Consider the following 16710-nt stretch of genomic DNA (forward strand, 5'->3'; position numbering starts at 1 on the left):
TGTCTACTCACCTGTCAGGCCCCCCTGGGTACACAATTTTTTCCAAGCTTTTCTTTTGCATCACACAAATACATTCCCTAATCAAATCATAAGAATAACCAATTATAACATTTATTGCAGAATCCTTGCCATAAGGGTTCATATACTGTATAAAATTAAAAACTCCACTTCCACTTACCTTTAGTGAAGCCATATATGTATGAAGATCTTCAAATACTGCCGTTCCTTCCCCTAATATACAGTCACCGCTAAACACTGCCCCCTCCTCCTCCACTGCTAATACAACATGGTCAGTGGTATGGCCTGGAGTATGAAGAACTCTATTGGAAATTTGAAAGAGGAAGTATAAACATCTGTGATGCTATGAAATTATCTGGAATCAATATTAAAATAAGTGAACCCTTAATCCTTAGCTTGTGTGCTATTTTGAAATGTATCACCTCTTTATGTAACACAAATCAGTGTTGAATATAATTGAATACCATTTTCTGACAGGGCTTCCAATAACTTCCCAAGCTTTACATTGGTTCCACAAAGCCTTAGCTTAATACACCACAACTCCAAGACCAATCTATCATGACTGGAAGCCAGGACGAAAGCCAGGACAAGAATCTGGTTCACTATGAGACCAAGAGACCAAGAGAATTAGATATAAAAAACAAAACTAAGAAAAAATCAATAAGTAAACATACAAGAAAACAAGCAACTGCTTGAAGAAAATTAGACATCCCTAAGTTGGTAGGAAATTTGTATTTTCTTTCAAGAGGTTGCAAAACCTCATATTGAAGATTATATTTTTGTTATGTCTGTTGCAGCTCAATTAATCCGTACAATTCTAGATAGCAAGTATTTCTATGAAACCACCTAATACCCCTCCAAACTACTTTTTTCCACTGTTGAGTCCAATGCAAAAGGTTAGTTAAGCAATTTCTGTATAACAATCCAGAATGTACGCTGCATATTGCAGGCCAAGGTCATGTTCAAAATACGTAGACCAGCACAGACAGCTAGTTCTCTGTTCCATATTATGTTCCATCTGGGCAAGTGTTGTAAAGTCTGTTTTCATTTTAGATACCAGTATTTTCCTCAACTAGTCAGAAGTGCCCTAGTTTTGCATGATTTAAAAACTTAAAATTCTTCAAATTCACATAATAAATTTGGAAGAAGGAAAAGGAGTTGCGGACTGAACCAAGGTCAAGTTGACTAACATCCCCAAATCCAAATCCCTAACACCAACTGGGGCAGCACCTGAGCATCCAACTAGGCACACAACCTAGGCCACTGCAAAATGGAATCTTCAATTGCAGAGCAATCGCTTCCTGACCCCTTTGGACACCAATAGAGAAATCGGGAGGCAGGAGCACATGGAAAAAACAAACACCATATAACTCAGGGTCGAAGGTGTCACTAATCCAGCAGTGACAGCATGGCAGAAGCAGAACATATGAACTGCATCTACTTCCTCATCACAATCGACTTAAGAATGGTCCAGGACGGACCGAAACGTCGTCGTCCCTTCACCTTCTAGTGTGTAGTCTGGTCAACACATCTGAAAATTAAGAAAATGATGATGTTTCGGTCTATTCCGCACCATTATCAAGTTGTGAAAAGAAAAGTTGTAGAGATATGTGATCTATAATCATATATTAAGTGCAATACTGCAATATTTTTTCTTACTTGAGAGTTGCACCTTCTGTTTTGATTTCATCATTGTGCTTGAGTTTTATGAGTCTAACCGACTCATGTAGGGGCTCATCAGGAGCATCAGCTCGAGGAAATTTGTATACTTTAACACAACCTGAAATTATCATTTAAACTTTTTGAACACAAGTTAAAATTAAGTACTAAATGTAATGAAATGTCTATATGGTGGTGCACTTGGTAGCTCCCAGAGCTAAAGCACAGGGGCAACCAAGTCATAGGGGACTACACCAGACCTCTGATACCCAATTGAGGTTACTGGGACCAAAATCTGGCTCTTTTTGTGAGGTGAGTGGGCAGCTTGGGACTGGAGAAAATTATTAGCAAAAATTAAAAAGGCATCAAACCAAGCAACAATTAAAAAAAAATTGTAGTTAACTAGCCAAACAATATTTGTTGTTTAACTAGTTAACAAATATTATTTTATATAACATAACAAATCAACAAATAGTGACCCATATACTTAATTTACATGCAGCCTGAGTCTGGCCATCACCCAACTCATAAACAACTTGAACAAACTCTCAAGGAAAATGAGGAACCAGAGTGGGTACAGAGTGCTTCTGAGGGGCCCACCAGAAATGGTTGTTTCATTACATTCAATGTTTGATTTCATAGAGGCCGTTCTAGTAGGTCCCCGAGATAAATCTTACCAATGCCTCAGCAAAGGAACAGATGGTTAGAATAGTCAGGTATGGATGAGCCATGTTACCTATCGTTCGTTACGGCTCGTGACCCTACAGCAGCCAAACTTTAATTACGTCTAGGGATACGAGACAACTGCTGTTCTCAATAGCGAATCACCAGTATAACCCCTTGATAAGTAATGAGCACAAAAATAACAATCTTCGTTTAGGACTGAAGAATAGATACACCATATTAATTAGATATATTCAAAACAGTATAATATAAAACACAGATGGTAAAGTTAACTTATAGAATATATGAAAGTATTGTCATGGCACGTAATATATAATAGTAACTATGGCACAACAAAATATAACAGACTTATCTCCCACATGTTACTCCTCCTGGTTCCCCGAAGCTACTGAACTCTCGCTCTGTCGCCACCCACATTCTCACCTCCCGTCTGCCTCATCCCAGGATGAGGGATGGAAACTAAGGACTTTTTAATATTTTAAACTAATTGAACAACCACTTGTTCTCAAAACACATAAGAATGCAAGTTACATATAATAGTTACTTACAAAATATATAAGTATAATGCCACCTGTTTAATTATAGTATATGAACCATTTCCTAACTAAATAAAAGTGACATCTGGAACTCTCAAACTGAACAGGTCCAGCTTTCCCGTATCAATCAGGTAATAGACTTGTGCAAAGGCAACCGCGCTCCTGTCCACTGACGCTGCCAAACCATACGACAATTTACCCAAAAACACAATGTGTGTACATATACATGCAATGATAAAATAAAATAAAATTTATTTTAAATTTATATACGTATTCTGCTAGGAGTACGTAACACTTCCACCTCCAAGAAAAAAAATGCAATAGATTGAAGATCAATGGCATTTTTTCAAAGTAAAATGTATGACACTTGAGATTTATGGTATTAATTACACCAAACATGTAAAAGTAATAAGAACACATTTCTGGACAAAAATGAAAACACTCCAAATATAGTCTTACAGGAAACTCAGAAATTTCAGTCTTATGACTATGTTCTACATATGTGTCACTGGAGTATGCAAATTTATCTCTCCAAGGTACTATCTTATTTATTTCACTTTGTTTTAGATCATATTTCACACACCTATCTACAACAGTATCATTAGTAGCATGAATAGAATTGTCAATAAAGGTAGCTGCTTTCACACAGTTATCATGGCAATTTTGCTTTTCATATGTTTCTACTATTTCTCCAAGATCAGTTTCATTTTTCCATGTGATTCCTTTTCCACATGGTGAATTTTTCCAAGACAGCCTCGATTTTCCATTACTCCCTTTTTCTGGAGCTGAACTGCTTAATTGAAGCTGACTGGATGTTGAGTAGATTTGGGACTTCTCCTGGGTATGCTCTGACACAGACATCTGCTCTTCATCACTCTAGATCCTCTGTGGAACACATACTCTCGCCCAATGGATACTAAAATTAGAGAAATTAGCATTAAACCTCACAATTATGCATAAGATTTTCCCATTCATAGAACCTTCCGAAACACAAGACACCGACTTAGCAAACCTTTGACCTTCCAACCAAGAAATACAACCCAAGATAAGTGCAAAGACTACCTGATCGAACTGACTCAGATGATCCATAAGGAACACAGAAATCAATTGCCTCATAACTCTGTCATAACGATCAGTGAAAGAAAACAGGCATATGCCTAGGCACCATATCTCAATCATAACTCTCAAGACAAGTTCACACCCTCTGATGGTGAACTTGAACACAACACACACATTCATCAACCGTCTAGTCTTCCAAGAGACTAAATAAAACATGCCGAAAACGTTACAATCCTCACCATCACTTCCCAAGTGATTTACGTCTGATGACAACCAATCATCCAAGAGGTTTAAGGGTCTTAACATCTTGAAGATGAACAGCAGATTACCTGGGAAACACCCAAGGATAATCTGTAACCCTTCACAATAATTAACTCTAGGTAGGATAACCTTATCCCCCAACTTGAATTGCACACCTGGAGCCTCAAACATCTGCTCCCCAGTATGATTTAATCCTTCACCCACAATATGATTCTGAAAATCAACACCACACTTGAGTGGAACATACACTTTTATCACTCGTGCATCAAAATTAACTGGATCTGAATATAGAGACACTGCTCTAGCATAACTCACCACTTCCTCAGAACTGGATGCACAACCTACTTGAGTAAACTCTCTCTGCTCAACCACAAGGCTTGACAAAGATGTCCCACAGTCCATTACTTCACAAGAAAATGGCTCCTGCAGAATAAAAGTAGATTTCAACATCCTACATACACTCTGACTCAATGTACACAATGAGAAATACTTACTCCACATAGAATAAGAATCACAACTCCGCAACTTAGATCCAAATGCTACTTTACCACTCTTAATGATTTTACCAAAATTTCCTCCCATGACTTCTGGAGCTGCTTGGAGTACTGTCTGCTCACAATCAACAATATCACTACCAAGCTGGGTCACATCCTCACAGACAACTGAAGAGGGAGGCTCAATGGGTCTCCATCTACTCAACAGAAGCTGATCCTCTGGCTGCTTTCCCACACTCTCCAAAACTGGATCTACAGTACAGACTGTCTCCTTGCTTCTCTCTGAAATCTTAGGGTCAGTTCTACTCAAAGCACTTAAATGAAGGGAATCTGAAACGAGCGGGCAAGTAACAGGTAGTTTGACCTCCTCCCCTATTATATCACCTTGACTAGGGTGAGGCGGGGCCTCTACAACGGACTTACTCTCGACAACTGATTCTAAACTTGGAGTGAGCGGGAATACTACTGCCAACCCGACATCTTGTCCTAAACCATTCACTTGGCTGGAATACAGAGTCGTGGCTTTTAAGTTTCTCTCAACTCCTGGCACAACGTTCGTAGTGAGCGGGCAAGACAATGGTACATGGACATCCTTTCCCAATTTATTGGAATAAAGCAGAGTCATAGTATTAGGCTTACTCTCAACAACTAAATCGGCCACACAGGAATCTGGAACAACCACATCCCACTTCTCCACTGAAGGGGTACTGGTTACTGGAACAAATGCTTGAGTAACAACATCAGAACTGACAACTGGATTTATATTAGTACTGACATCAGCACAGGTAGAATGGAGAAAACCATCTTCTACAACAGGTTCCTTCATAGAACTAACTTCAGCACAGGCAGAATAAACATGGTCTGCAACTGGCTGTTTACACAAACGGGGATCATTCTCACCCACAACATGATTTATGGCCACATCATTACCCAATATAACATCCACACCTGGGATGGGCAACTGTGTACTAACACCCACAGTGCATAAACTTGGTGTAATGGTGGATCTGAAATTAATGTCTATTAGAGGTACAGTTTTACATCCTGCAACACTCTGAAGAACAACAAACTTTCCAGTATCTCTCTTTTCAACATCAGAAAGAATACTGGATGAAATTATGGTTTGGGAAGCACCTGTATCACGAAGAATAACCACTGGCTTCCACTTCCCATTAATACACAAAACTTCACCTGAAGACATATATGGTGAATACTGTTTCACCCAATTGGGGTTTACAGTTACATGTTTATTAGTAAGTTTATTTTGCACACCTCTGCAATAAATGAGACCAGTTGGTCGTAACTCAGGGTGCAATATAAAACATGAATGAATTCCATGGCCTTTTCTCTTACAATGGGAACAGGACCTTACAGTGGACACACTGGTAGAACCAACTGTAGGTTTAGAAATAACCTTATTATTATTTGACATTCCTGACAAGGAAGTAGCAGGGTTAGGTTTTGTAAGAGAAGAGCTCATGGGAGTAACTGGAGTACTAGGACTGGATGGAGTCTGATAAGGAGTTCGGTGAGCATTATAATTTACTCTACGACTAGACTTAGGTGAAGTGGCCGTAAACGGGGCCTTAGTCAACAACTCATGCTCATCCGCGAGCTTTGACAGCTCATCAATATCTGTTACATTCTTTTGTTCTGCCATAAAAGTAGACAACTGGTCTGGGAGACATGACAATACTTCTTCCATTATAAGAAGATTCTTTAGAGCATCAAAATCAGTGACTGCAAGTGACTTTAACCATCTGTTGCAAAAATTCGTCTTCTGACGAGTAAAATCTGCTATTGTCTGATCACTTGTCCTCCTTAGATTTCTAAACTTTTGCCTGTGTGCCTCTGGAATTAGTTGATAAGCATTTAAGATGCTTTTCTTTACAAATTCGTAATCAAAGCTATGAGCGTCAGGTAGGGATGTGAAAACCTCCTGACTACGCCCCTTAAATTGAGACTGCATAATGGCTACCCACTGATCCCTTGGCCAGTTCATACTGATGGCAATTTTATAAAAATGTGCAAAGAAAACCTCAGGATCCTCCTCATTGAACTTGGGCAACTCTATATACTTATTCATCCTGATGGGATTATTATCACTATTTGTTGAAACATTACTAGTATTTCCATGCCCAGCTGCCATACGCTGTGATTCAAGCCTTAAGTTAGTGTCAGCCATTTGTTGTTGAATCTCTAATTGTTGCTTCTTTGTGGCTTCTATTTGCAACTGTGCCGCAATTTCTAAACGCCTAGTCTCAAGCTCCCTTTGCTGAACTTCCGCCTCTAATATTTTCTGTTCCTTTTGAGCTTCAAGCTTAGCATGGGCTATTTGCGCTTCTAACTCAAGACGCTTTAACATCATCTGATCACTCGACTCCTCTCTTAACTCCTCTAGAATTTCTTCCTCTAACTCCCCATTCTCAACAAAATGCGTCACAATGACTTTCAATATTTGGGCTTTAACCATTCTATTGCTGGCGGTCAAATCCAACTGATTTGCCATTTGTATTAACTCAGTCTTTTTAAGGTTCTGAATCCCTTCAAAGTCTGGGTGAGCCACCAACGCTGCAACTTTCTCCTCCATCGTTACTAACACTTGGCACTTGATTCACAAAAATAATTAACACAATGGCACTGCACTACACTTCACTGTAAAATTGTCACCACACTGAAAATTCGCTTGGCCTCACTGCACAAACAAAATATATAGGATGACTTACCTCAAAATCGTGAAACGTTGTTGCTTGACACACAGGAAGGCTTGCTTGGCACATGGAATAGTTCTTAAGAAACACACAGAGACACTTGACACACTGGTACCTAGGAAGGCAAGGTTAGATTAGCATAATTAAGGTTAAGTGAGAACAATATTTCCCGGCACAGGCCCCCATAACTCTTTGTTACCTATCGTTCGTTACGGCTCGTGACCCTACAGCAGCCAAACTTTAATTACGTCTAGGGATACGAGACAACTGCTGTTCTCAATAGCGAATCACCAGTATAACCCCTTGATAAGTAATGAGCACAAAAATAACAATCTTCGTTTAGGACTGAAGAATAGATACACCATATTAATTAGATATATTCAAAACAGTATAATATAAAACACAGATGGTAAAGTTAACTTATAGAATATATGAAAGTATTGTCATGGCACGTAATATATAATAGTAACTATGGCACAACAAAATATAACAGACTTATCTCCCACATGTTACTCCTCCTGGTTCCCCGAAGCTACTGAACTCTCGCTCTGTCGCCACCCACATTCTCACCTCCCGTCTGCCTCATCCCAGGATGAGGGATGGAAACTAAGGACTTTTTAATATTTTAAACTAATTGAACAACCACTTGTTCTCAAAACACATAAGAATGCAAGTTACATATAATAGTTACTTACAAAATATATAAGTATAATGCCACCTGTTTAATTATAGTATATGAACCATTTCCTAACTAAATAAAAGTGACATCTGGAACTCTCAAACTGAACAGGTCCAGCTTTCCCGTATCAATCAGGTAATAGACTTGTGCAAAGGCAACCGCGCTCCTGTCCACTGACGCTGCCAAACCATACGACAATTTACCCAAAAACACAATGTGTGTACATATACGTGCAATGATAAAATAAAATAAAATTTATTTTAAATTTATATACGTATTCTGCTAGGAGTACGTAACAAGCCACAGCTCTAAACCAAATGCTTAACACCATCAAGCCCCAGGCGTGCACTTCGCGCATATGCACGAAGTACCCCTGGCGGTGCAGGCGAGCGTGAGGGCGAGTGCTCGCCGACACTAAATGTGTATACTCGTTTAAGTTTTCTCACCTTAATTCTCGTGCTACGTTACTTGTTTTGGTATCATTGTGTTCACAATAGAATTCCCTACAGGTGAATATGCATATAAAGTCCAACAGCCAGGCTTGACTCCCCACAGCAAAGCCTAAAGTCGGTAAAAGTTACCCGTGAGCGCACAAAATCAGTAAAATGTGTACAGTATATTCTTTTAAATTCTTGTGAGAAACAGAAACAAGCCCAAATTTTAATATAAATTAGGCTTCTTACCTCCTAAGCAACCAAGAACATCCATTAAGCCTCCTATATGGTCAGGATGCCAATGGGTGATAACAATTCTGTCAATGGTAGTCTCTTGCTGTTTCAACACTGACAAGAGTGCTGAAATGTAGTCTGCATTTCCTTTCTCGCCTGCATCAAGCAGAATACGACTGCAAACAGAGAATGGTAACTTGAAACATCTTTTCCCACCACCAATTGAAGAAGTTCCCTATATCACTATATCAAGCATAACTCAGTTCCCTATATCACTATATCAAGCATAACTCAGTTCCCTATATCACTATATCAAGCATAACTCAGTTCCCTATATCACTATATCAAGCATAACTCAGTTCCCTATATCACTATATCAAGCATAACTCAGTTCCCTATATCACCATATCAAGCATAACTCAGTTCCCTATATCACTATATCAAGCATAACTCAGTTCCCTATATCACTATATCAAGCATAACTCAGTTCCCTATATCACTATATCAAGCATAACTCAGTTCCCTATATCACTATATCAAGCATAACTCGCAAAACTATTCACAGATCTGATGCCTCTCCCTCCCAGTAGCTCCCTTTCAAGAAGGAACTACAGAAGAAGTGTCTGCAGTAGCTCTATCATCACACAGGCCTTTAATTTTTTTAGGCTCTAATCCTTTTCTCAACCTATCTTTTACATAATATTCAATAGGCTTACAACATTTTCCCACTCTCATTTAACCACATTTATACTAACTCTTTGTTTCCTTTGGTATAACTATGCCCTAATCCAACTTAACCGCGGAATCAGTCTCCGTGGTGTAGTGGTAAGACACTCGCCTGGCGTTCCGCGAGCGCTATGTCATGGGTTCGTATCCTGGCCGGGGAGGATTTACTGGGCGCAATTCCTTAACTGTAGCCTCTGTTTAACGCAACAGTAAAATGTGTACTTGGATGAAAAAACGATTCTTCACGGCAGGGGATCGTATTCCAGGGACCATAGGATTAAGGACCTGCCCGAAACGCTACGCGTACTAGTGGCTGTACAAGAATGTAACAACTCTTGTATATATCTCAAAAAAAAAAAAAAAAATAAAAAAATAATATAGCACCCCCAATACCGTAAACCTCTATCGTTTTAATGGGGGCCTGACAGCTGAGTGAACAGCACTCGGGGTTCATAGTCCTAAGGGTCTGGGTTCGATCCTCGGTGGAGGCAGAAACAAATGGGCAGTTTCTTTCACTCTGATGCTCATGTTCACCTGGCAGTAAATAGGTACCTGGAAGTTAAACAGCTGCTATGGGCTGCTTCCTGGGGATGTGAGTGTGTGAAAATTAGGATTAAGAACTTGCCCAAAATGCTATGCGTGCTAGTGGCTGTACAAGAATGTAAGAACTCTTGTATATATAAATAAATAAAACAAAAATAAATAAATCATGTAGCACTGTATCAAAAGCTTTGCTAAAGTCAAGGTCCACAACATCACAAACCTTACCACTATCAAGAGCTTCAACTATGCTGAAATAAAATGATAGCAAATTTGTTACACAAGAACGGCCATTTGTAAAACCATGTTGTAATTCATTTATTAATCAATGTTCTTCAAGATGAAAACAAATGTTATTTGCAGTTAACGATTCAAGCAACTTTCCCACAATAGACATTAAGCTAATTGGGCAATAGTTTGACGCAAGTAATTACAGTGTGTCCTTACTTGAATTAACTATATGGGGCAAGGCCAATTTCTTCCACCGCGGAATTTGTTCTACCCATTGGCCCCAGGCTGTCCCTCCCCTCCATATGAAAATAAAAGAGGACCTACATCCACTATCACCAATACAAAAATTTTAGAAAATCTATTTATGTATTTATAATTTTGAACATGGCACATGATAGAACAATCATTGATGAACAATTCCATATCAAAATCATAACTATGCCATAACATAAATAACAAAATCATAACCATAACATAACTGCTCATATAAGTTGATTTCCGGAAGCCAATTGTATCAATCTCGATATAATTACCTGTATTCATAAAAATATTCATTTATTATTATAAATTTTTCATTTTCCCTATGGCATTTGATGGAACAATCACTTGGAAACAATTTGGTATATAAATGCTACATATATGAGCATTATTGAATCCAATCAAGCGAAATCACCTAATTTTCTCAACAAACTGACAAGAGGAGGGAGCGGTTGGCGGGCTGCCGGTGGTTGGGTGCTGGAGGGGGTGGGGGTGTGGGTTGTAGCATGTTGGCAGTAGAGGGGGGGGATGGCAACCAGACTAGGAGGCCTTGGGCAAGATCAAGCCTCGGGCTGGGCCAGATCACGCTTCGGGAGAGACCAGGCTTCGAGCCAGACCAGGCCAGATAAGTCCTCAGATAAGGCCTCATGTAACACCTCCAGATTGATACTCCCCTTTCTCACTTAAAACCCCAGCTTAACACTGCTTATCAAGCTCACTTTGACCCTCATTGAACTTATCCGCTCTAATGTTAAACTGAATTATTAAATGGGGGAAATACAACTGGGTTGTTATGATTCTAATATTAATAAAAACTTAAGTTTACACTGCTACCACCTTCTGAAACCTGAATGTGCCTGCATTACTGATCTCCTAGGAAGGACAGAAACCAATAATCATACTCTCGAATGGTGTATTACATCTCGGACATTAACACTGGGGATAATTTATAGAAATTCTTTTCTTTACCAATTGAGGATCAGGGGATGTCTTAATTATCATTAAATGAAGAAAAACACAGGGAGCTTCCAAAACCTGCATGAAAATGAGAAATCTAATGGCTCAGACTAAATTTTTAAGGGGAATTGAGCTAAAACTCCAAATAATCAATAATGAAACGTTATTTAATCAATGACACAAAATAATATCCTAACTCTTAATACATCCTATGAGGCAAAGGAGTGCAATTAGCTGACACACCCAACCAAGGGAACAAATTACCTTTCACTGAAATTACCAGCCAGATGTTGACGGCTTCTCCCAGGTCCCCTGGAACTGTCCCAAGTCACCTCTCAAGACACACTAAACTAAGATTTGCTCACAAGCTTACCAGTGGAGCTCACAAGCTCCTCCCACAACTAGTTTCCTAGGCCCAATAAACCCCGCCTCTCCAAGTCTAGAGCCAATGACTATTCAAATACCTCACCTGAGACTCCCATAACCAAAATTCACTTACGTACTTCCTTTACTTTGTGAGCACCTTGATTGACCTGCGTGCCCTTCATTGCCGTGCCTTTCGAGCGAACTGCAATCTCCCTACAGCACTCGTCTTCCAACATGGCGAATGAATTGGAGGTCTTTGACAACCTGCCTACAGCTGTCCTAGTCTTCTTAAGACCCCTATCCTTTGAGACATTCCAAGACAAAGACTTTCTAATGGTGCTCTCCTTATTAGCTTCCTCCTGATGTTGTTCCATCTGTCTTAGCTCCTCATTAGTTCATACTTAGTTCAACACAAGGCAAAGTTAGAGAAGATTCCTAGGTATGCCACCAGACTAGTCCCAGAACTGAGAGGCATGAGTTAAGAGGAAAGGCTCTAGGAGCTAAACCTTACATCATGGAAGACAGAAGAATAATAAGTGGAGACATGATCACCACTTACAAAATTCTTAGAGGAATTGACAGGGTAGACAAAGACAAACTATTTAGCATGGGTGGAAGAGGAGACACAGGTGGAAACTGAGGAGACACATGAGCCACAGAGACATTTCAAAGAATTTTTCAGTATCAAGATAGTTTACAAATGGAATGCATTAGGCAGTGATGTGGTGGAGGCTGACTCCATGCACAGTTTCAAACGTTGATATGACAAAGCCCAATAGGCTCAGGAATCTGTACACCAGTTGATTGAGAGTTGAGAGGCGGGACCAAAGAGCGACAGCTCAATCTCCGCAAGCACAACTAGTCGAGTACTAGGCAAGTACGGCAGTAAAGAACCTCACGTTGAGAACAACCTCATCGCAACACCCGTCTCACAACTACTACCAAAAAAACACCTTATACCAATCACAACCTAAGACAATCACATAACATAACAATCACACAACCTAAGACAATCACATAACATAACAATCACAACCTAAGACAATCACATAACATAACAATCACAACCTAAGACAATCACATAACATAACAATCACACAACCTAAGACAATCACATAACATAACAATCACAACCTAAGACAATCACATAACATAACAATCACAACCTAAGACAATCACATAATATAACAATCACACAACCTAATAACAATTTGACAATAGGCCCCGGGTTGCAGCCCAGGATGCGAGTGATACGACGCGTGATTGACGTTATCTTGGCAATAAACGCCGCCATTCCCGATATTTGGTAGCTGACGGTGTTGAGCAGTTGCTGGTTCTTTGCTAAATGTGCAGTGAACTTACAGTATCTTATGTAAGACTGGGAATTGGGTCCTTAATGGACGTGCAGTTTGTATGGTTTATCTTCTCGATGACTGCACGAGTACCAATGTTGAGAATCAAGCTTTAAAATGTTTATCGTTCTTCGCTGTAGAGGAGCGGCGACTAAAAAGCGGTGTGTGTTAGAGGTCGACCGTAGGGCGAGATGTTGTTCACTCCGGGCCGACGAGGGACACAATGTTGATGTCATCAGCTGATCGCTGGTGCTCATGCGACCAGGCGGTTGTTGTCCGGTCTTCGGCTGCCACTCTAAATTACAGAGCACGGATCCCCACACATATTTCCACCATTTTTGGTAGAAAACTTGTATGTTTCGTATATAAATATAACTGCTCACTATTAAAATCACAATATAATGCTATTAACAGTTAAAAATCTGCCCGAAACGCTGCGCGTACTAGTGGCTTTACAAGACTGTAAATACTATGTTATGTATTCTCTCTAACTCAATGTACCTTCTTGTATATAAATAAATAAATAAATAAATACATAAAATCTTCTACTTAACAGGCATATAGTTATTAAATGACGTTTAGTGATGTGATAGACACAAGGCACTTGTTATCCACACCACTGAATTGTAAATCCATCCTTCTGAAGATGTCTACCTATAACACACGATCTAACACACGCCGCTTTTTATTTATTTATTTATTTATTTATTTATTTATTTATTTATTTATATATACAAGAAGGTACATTGGGTTTGTGAGAATACATTGGATAGTACAGTATTTACATTCTTGTAAAGCCACTAGTACGCGCAGCGTTTCGGGCAGGTCCTTAATCTAGCAGATAATTTTAAGTAGGTAATTTCTATCAGAATTGATAAATGATAAAGATACATTGCAAGAGAAAAATGAGATGAGAGAGATAAGTAGGTATATTAAAGCACATTGTTATATTAAAGCTCTAATTGATTACATTGACAGCTTGATTAGTAATTTAAACAAGGTTAATAGACACCATACAGCAGATTGACAGCACATATAAGACAGCAATGATCACAATGGTAAAGATGTTCAGATTGGGTACATAAAGATTGGGAGATTGGGGTAGCAAAAGATACAGATAAACAAGATTTATAAACACCATACAGCAGATTGGCAGCACTTTTTTTTTTTTTTTTTTTTTTTTTTTTTTTTTTGAGATATATACAAGAGTTGTTACATTCCTGTACAGCCACTAGTACGTGCAGCGTTTCGGGCACGTCCCTGGAATACGATCCCCGCCCGCGAAGAATCGTTTTTTCATCCAAGTGCACATTTTACTGTTGCGTTAAACAGAGGCTACAGTTAAGGATTTGCGCCTAGTAAATCCTCCCCGGCCAGGATACGAACCCATGACAAAGCGCTCGCGGAACGCCAGGCGAGTGTCTTACCACTACACCACGGAGACTGTTTCAAGCAATGAAGAAAACAATATAAGAAAACAGCAATGATCACAATGGTAAAGATGTTCAAATTGGGAACATAAAGGTTGGGAGATTGGGTAGCAATTAATACAGTGCAATTTTAAGGCAAAAAGTGAAAAACTATGAAGATGAAATTAGATACTTTTTAGTATTGATTTTGAATGATGTAAAAGTTGGACAGCTTTTCAATTCAGTAGGGAGTGAGTTCCATAAACTGAGTCCCTTTATTTGCATAGTGTTTACACAGATTAAGTTTAACTCTGGGGATATCAAAGAGATATTTATTTCTGGTGTGGTGATAATGGGTCCTATTACATCTGTCCAGGAAGAGTTTCAGACAAGGATTTGCATTTAAGAACAGGGTTTTGTAAATGTAGTTGACACAAGAGAATTTGTGGAGTGAGATTATGTTTAGCATGTTTAGGGAGTTAAACAAGGGGGCTGTGTGTTGTCTGAAAGCAGAATTTGATATTATTCTGATAGCAGATTTTTGCTGGGTGATGATGGACTTAAGGTGGTTTGCAGTGGTTGAACCCCATGCACAGATACCATAGTTGAGATAGGGATAGATTAGTGCATAATATAGAGAGATGAGAGCAGAGTTAGGAACATAATATCTGATTTTGGAGAGTATACCAACTGTTTTAGAGACTTTCTTAGTTATGTGTTGTATGTGGGTACTGAAGTTGAGTCTCTTGTCTAGGAATATGCCAAGAAACTTTCCATCATTTTTATTGCTAATGTTTACATTGTCAATCTGAAGCTGGATTGCATTTGTAGATGTGCTTCCAAATAGGATGTAGTAGGTCTTTTCTATGTTAAGTGTTAGTTTGTTGGTTGACATCCATAAGTGGACTTTTTTTAGTTCATTATTAACATCATCATTTAGTGTATGTGGGTTGGGGTTATGGTCTTTACTGGTTGGGGTTATATGGTCTTTACTGCAAAAGCATCATAACAAAATAATATAATTTGTGAAGCTATTGTCTTTTAAAGCATTCCGATATTTAAATTATTACCGTAATTCTTACGTAGCCTGGATATTCAACACTAGAGGAGAAAGTACTGCTGGTGACACAGTGGGCTGGTGAGAAGCGGGTCTCCTTACCATCACGGTAGTCGCCCTTGATCTTGAAGACACTCACACCCAGGTACTCCGGAGAGCCTCCGACATGAACACCTTCCTGCTTGTCCATTTCCAGCAGCTGGCGTCCCTCCAGTGAGACGGATGCGTTGGTCACCTTCCCCATCGTCGGCCGTCAGGATGGTGGCCGAGCCATGCCTGCAACACATCACACTCTGAAGCTACCATCCATCACACCTTAACACACCACTACCACACACCAACATACCAGCATAGGAATAAGGGAAGGGAACTATCAGGAGACAGTGCCAAATCATTACGACTATATAGAACTTGTCCGCTGAATGCTGACCTGCACAAAGTGAGACCGTCGCTCTACCGTTCAACCCATGTGGTTGGGTGTATGGATAAAGGAAACTGCAGCTTATAAATGAGTAAAAATAGGAGGCAGCCTATATCTATATCCACCCAACCTTATTTATATATATAAAGGTCTAACCTATGCTTGAAACAATCAAGTGATATTATGTCTATTATGTTTCCTTGTACTAATTTGTTTAAAAAAATAACAATCTTGTTTCCAAACCTGTATTTTTCCAGGTCCTCCCTGTAACACATTAGCACCACATATCACTCAACCATCAACACCCATTACACTGTAAATCCCACATCACCACCCATTACACTCTAAAACCAACATCACCACCCATTACACTCTAAAACCAACATCACCACCCATTACACTCTAAAACCAACATCACCACCCATTACACTCTAAAACCAACATCACCACCCATTACACTCTAACCAACATCACCACCCATTACACTCTAAAACCAACATCACCACCCATTACACTCTAACCAACATCACCACCCATTACACCCTAAAACCAACATCACCACCCATTAAATCAAATGTTTATTTAGGTAAGGTACATACATACAAGAGATTTTACAAAGAATGA

At 39.3% G+C, this 16710-nt stretch overlaps 1 protein-coding gene across 8 annotated transcripts in view; it reads right to left on the bottom strand.

Annotated features, from left to right (window-relative positions):
* The window catches only part of LOC138361038 (beta-lactamase-like protein 2 homolog), a 430568-nt gene that overhangs the window by 27160 nt on the left and 386698 nt on the right, over window positions 1-16710 (bottom strand). For 6 of the 8 annotated variants that reach the window (XM_069320508.1, XM_069320503.1, XM_069320509.1 and 3 more), the window contains 4 exons: window positions 15768-15941; window positions 8785-8945; window positions 1678-1798; window positions 179-320 (listed from right to left, as the gene is read on the bottom strand). In XM_069320508.1, coding sequence (XP_069176609.1) covers window positions 179-320; window positions 1678-1798; window positions 8785-8809 — 288 coding nt within the window. In that variant the 5' untranslated portion in view covers window positions 8810-8945; window positions 15768-15941. Of the gene's footprint in view, window positions 1-178; window positions 321-1677; window positions 1799-8784; window positions 8946-13209; window positions 13491-15678; window positions 15942-16710 lie in introns of those variants that run through there. The other 2 variants (XM_069320506.1, XM_069320511.1) reach the window with 2 other exon arrangements.

Source organism: Procambarus clarkii, unplaced genomic scaffold (genome assembly GCF_040958095.1).
Source record: "Procambarus clarkii isolate CNS0578487 unplaced genomic scaffold, FALCON_Pclarkii_2.0 HiC_scaffold_153, whole genome shotgun sequence".
NCBI lineage: Eukaryota > Metazoa > Arthropoda > Malacostraca > Decapoda > Cambaridae > Procambarus > Procambarus clarkii.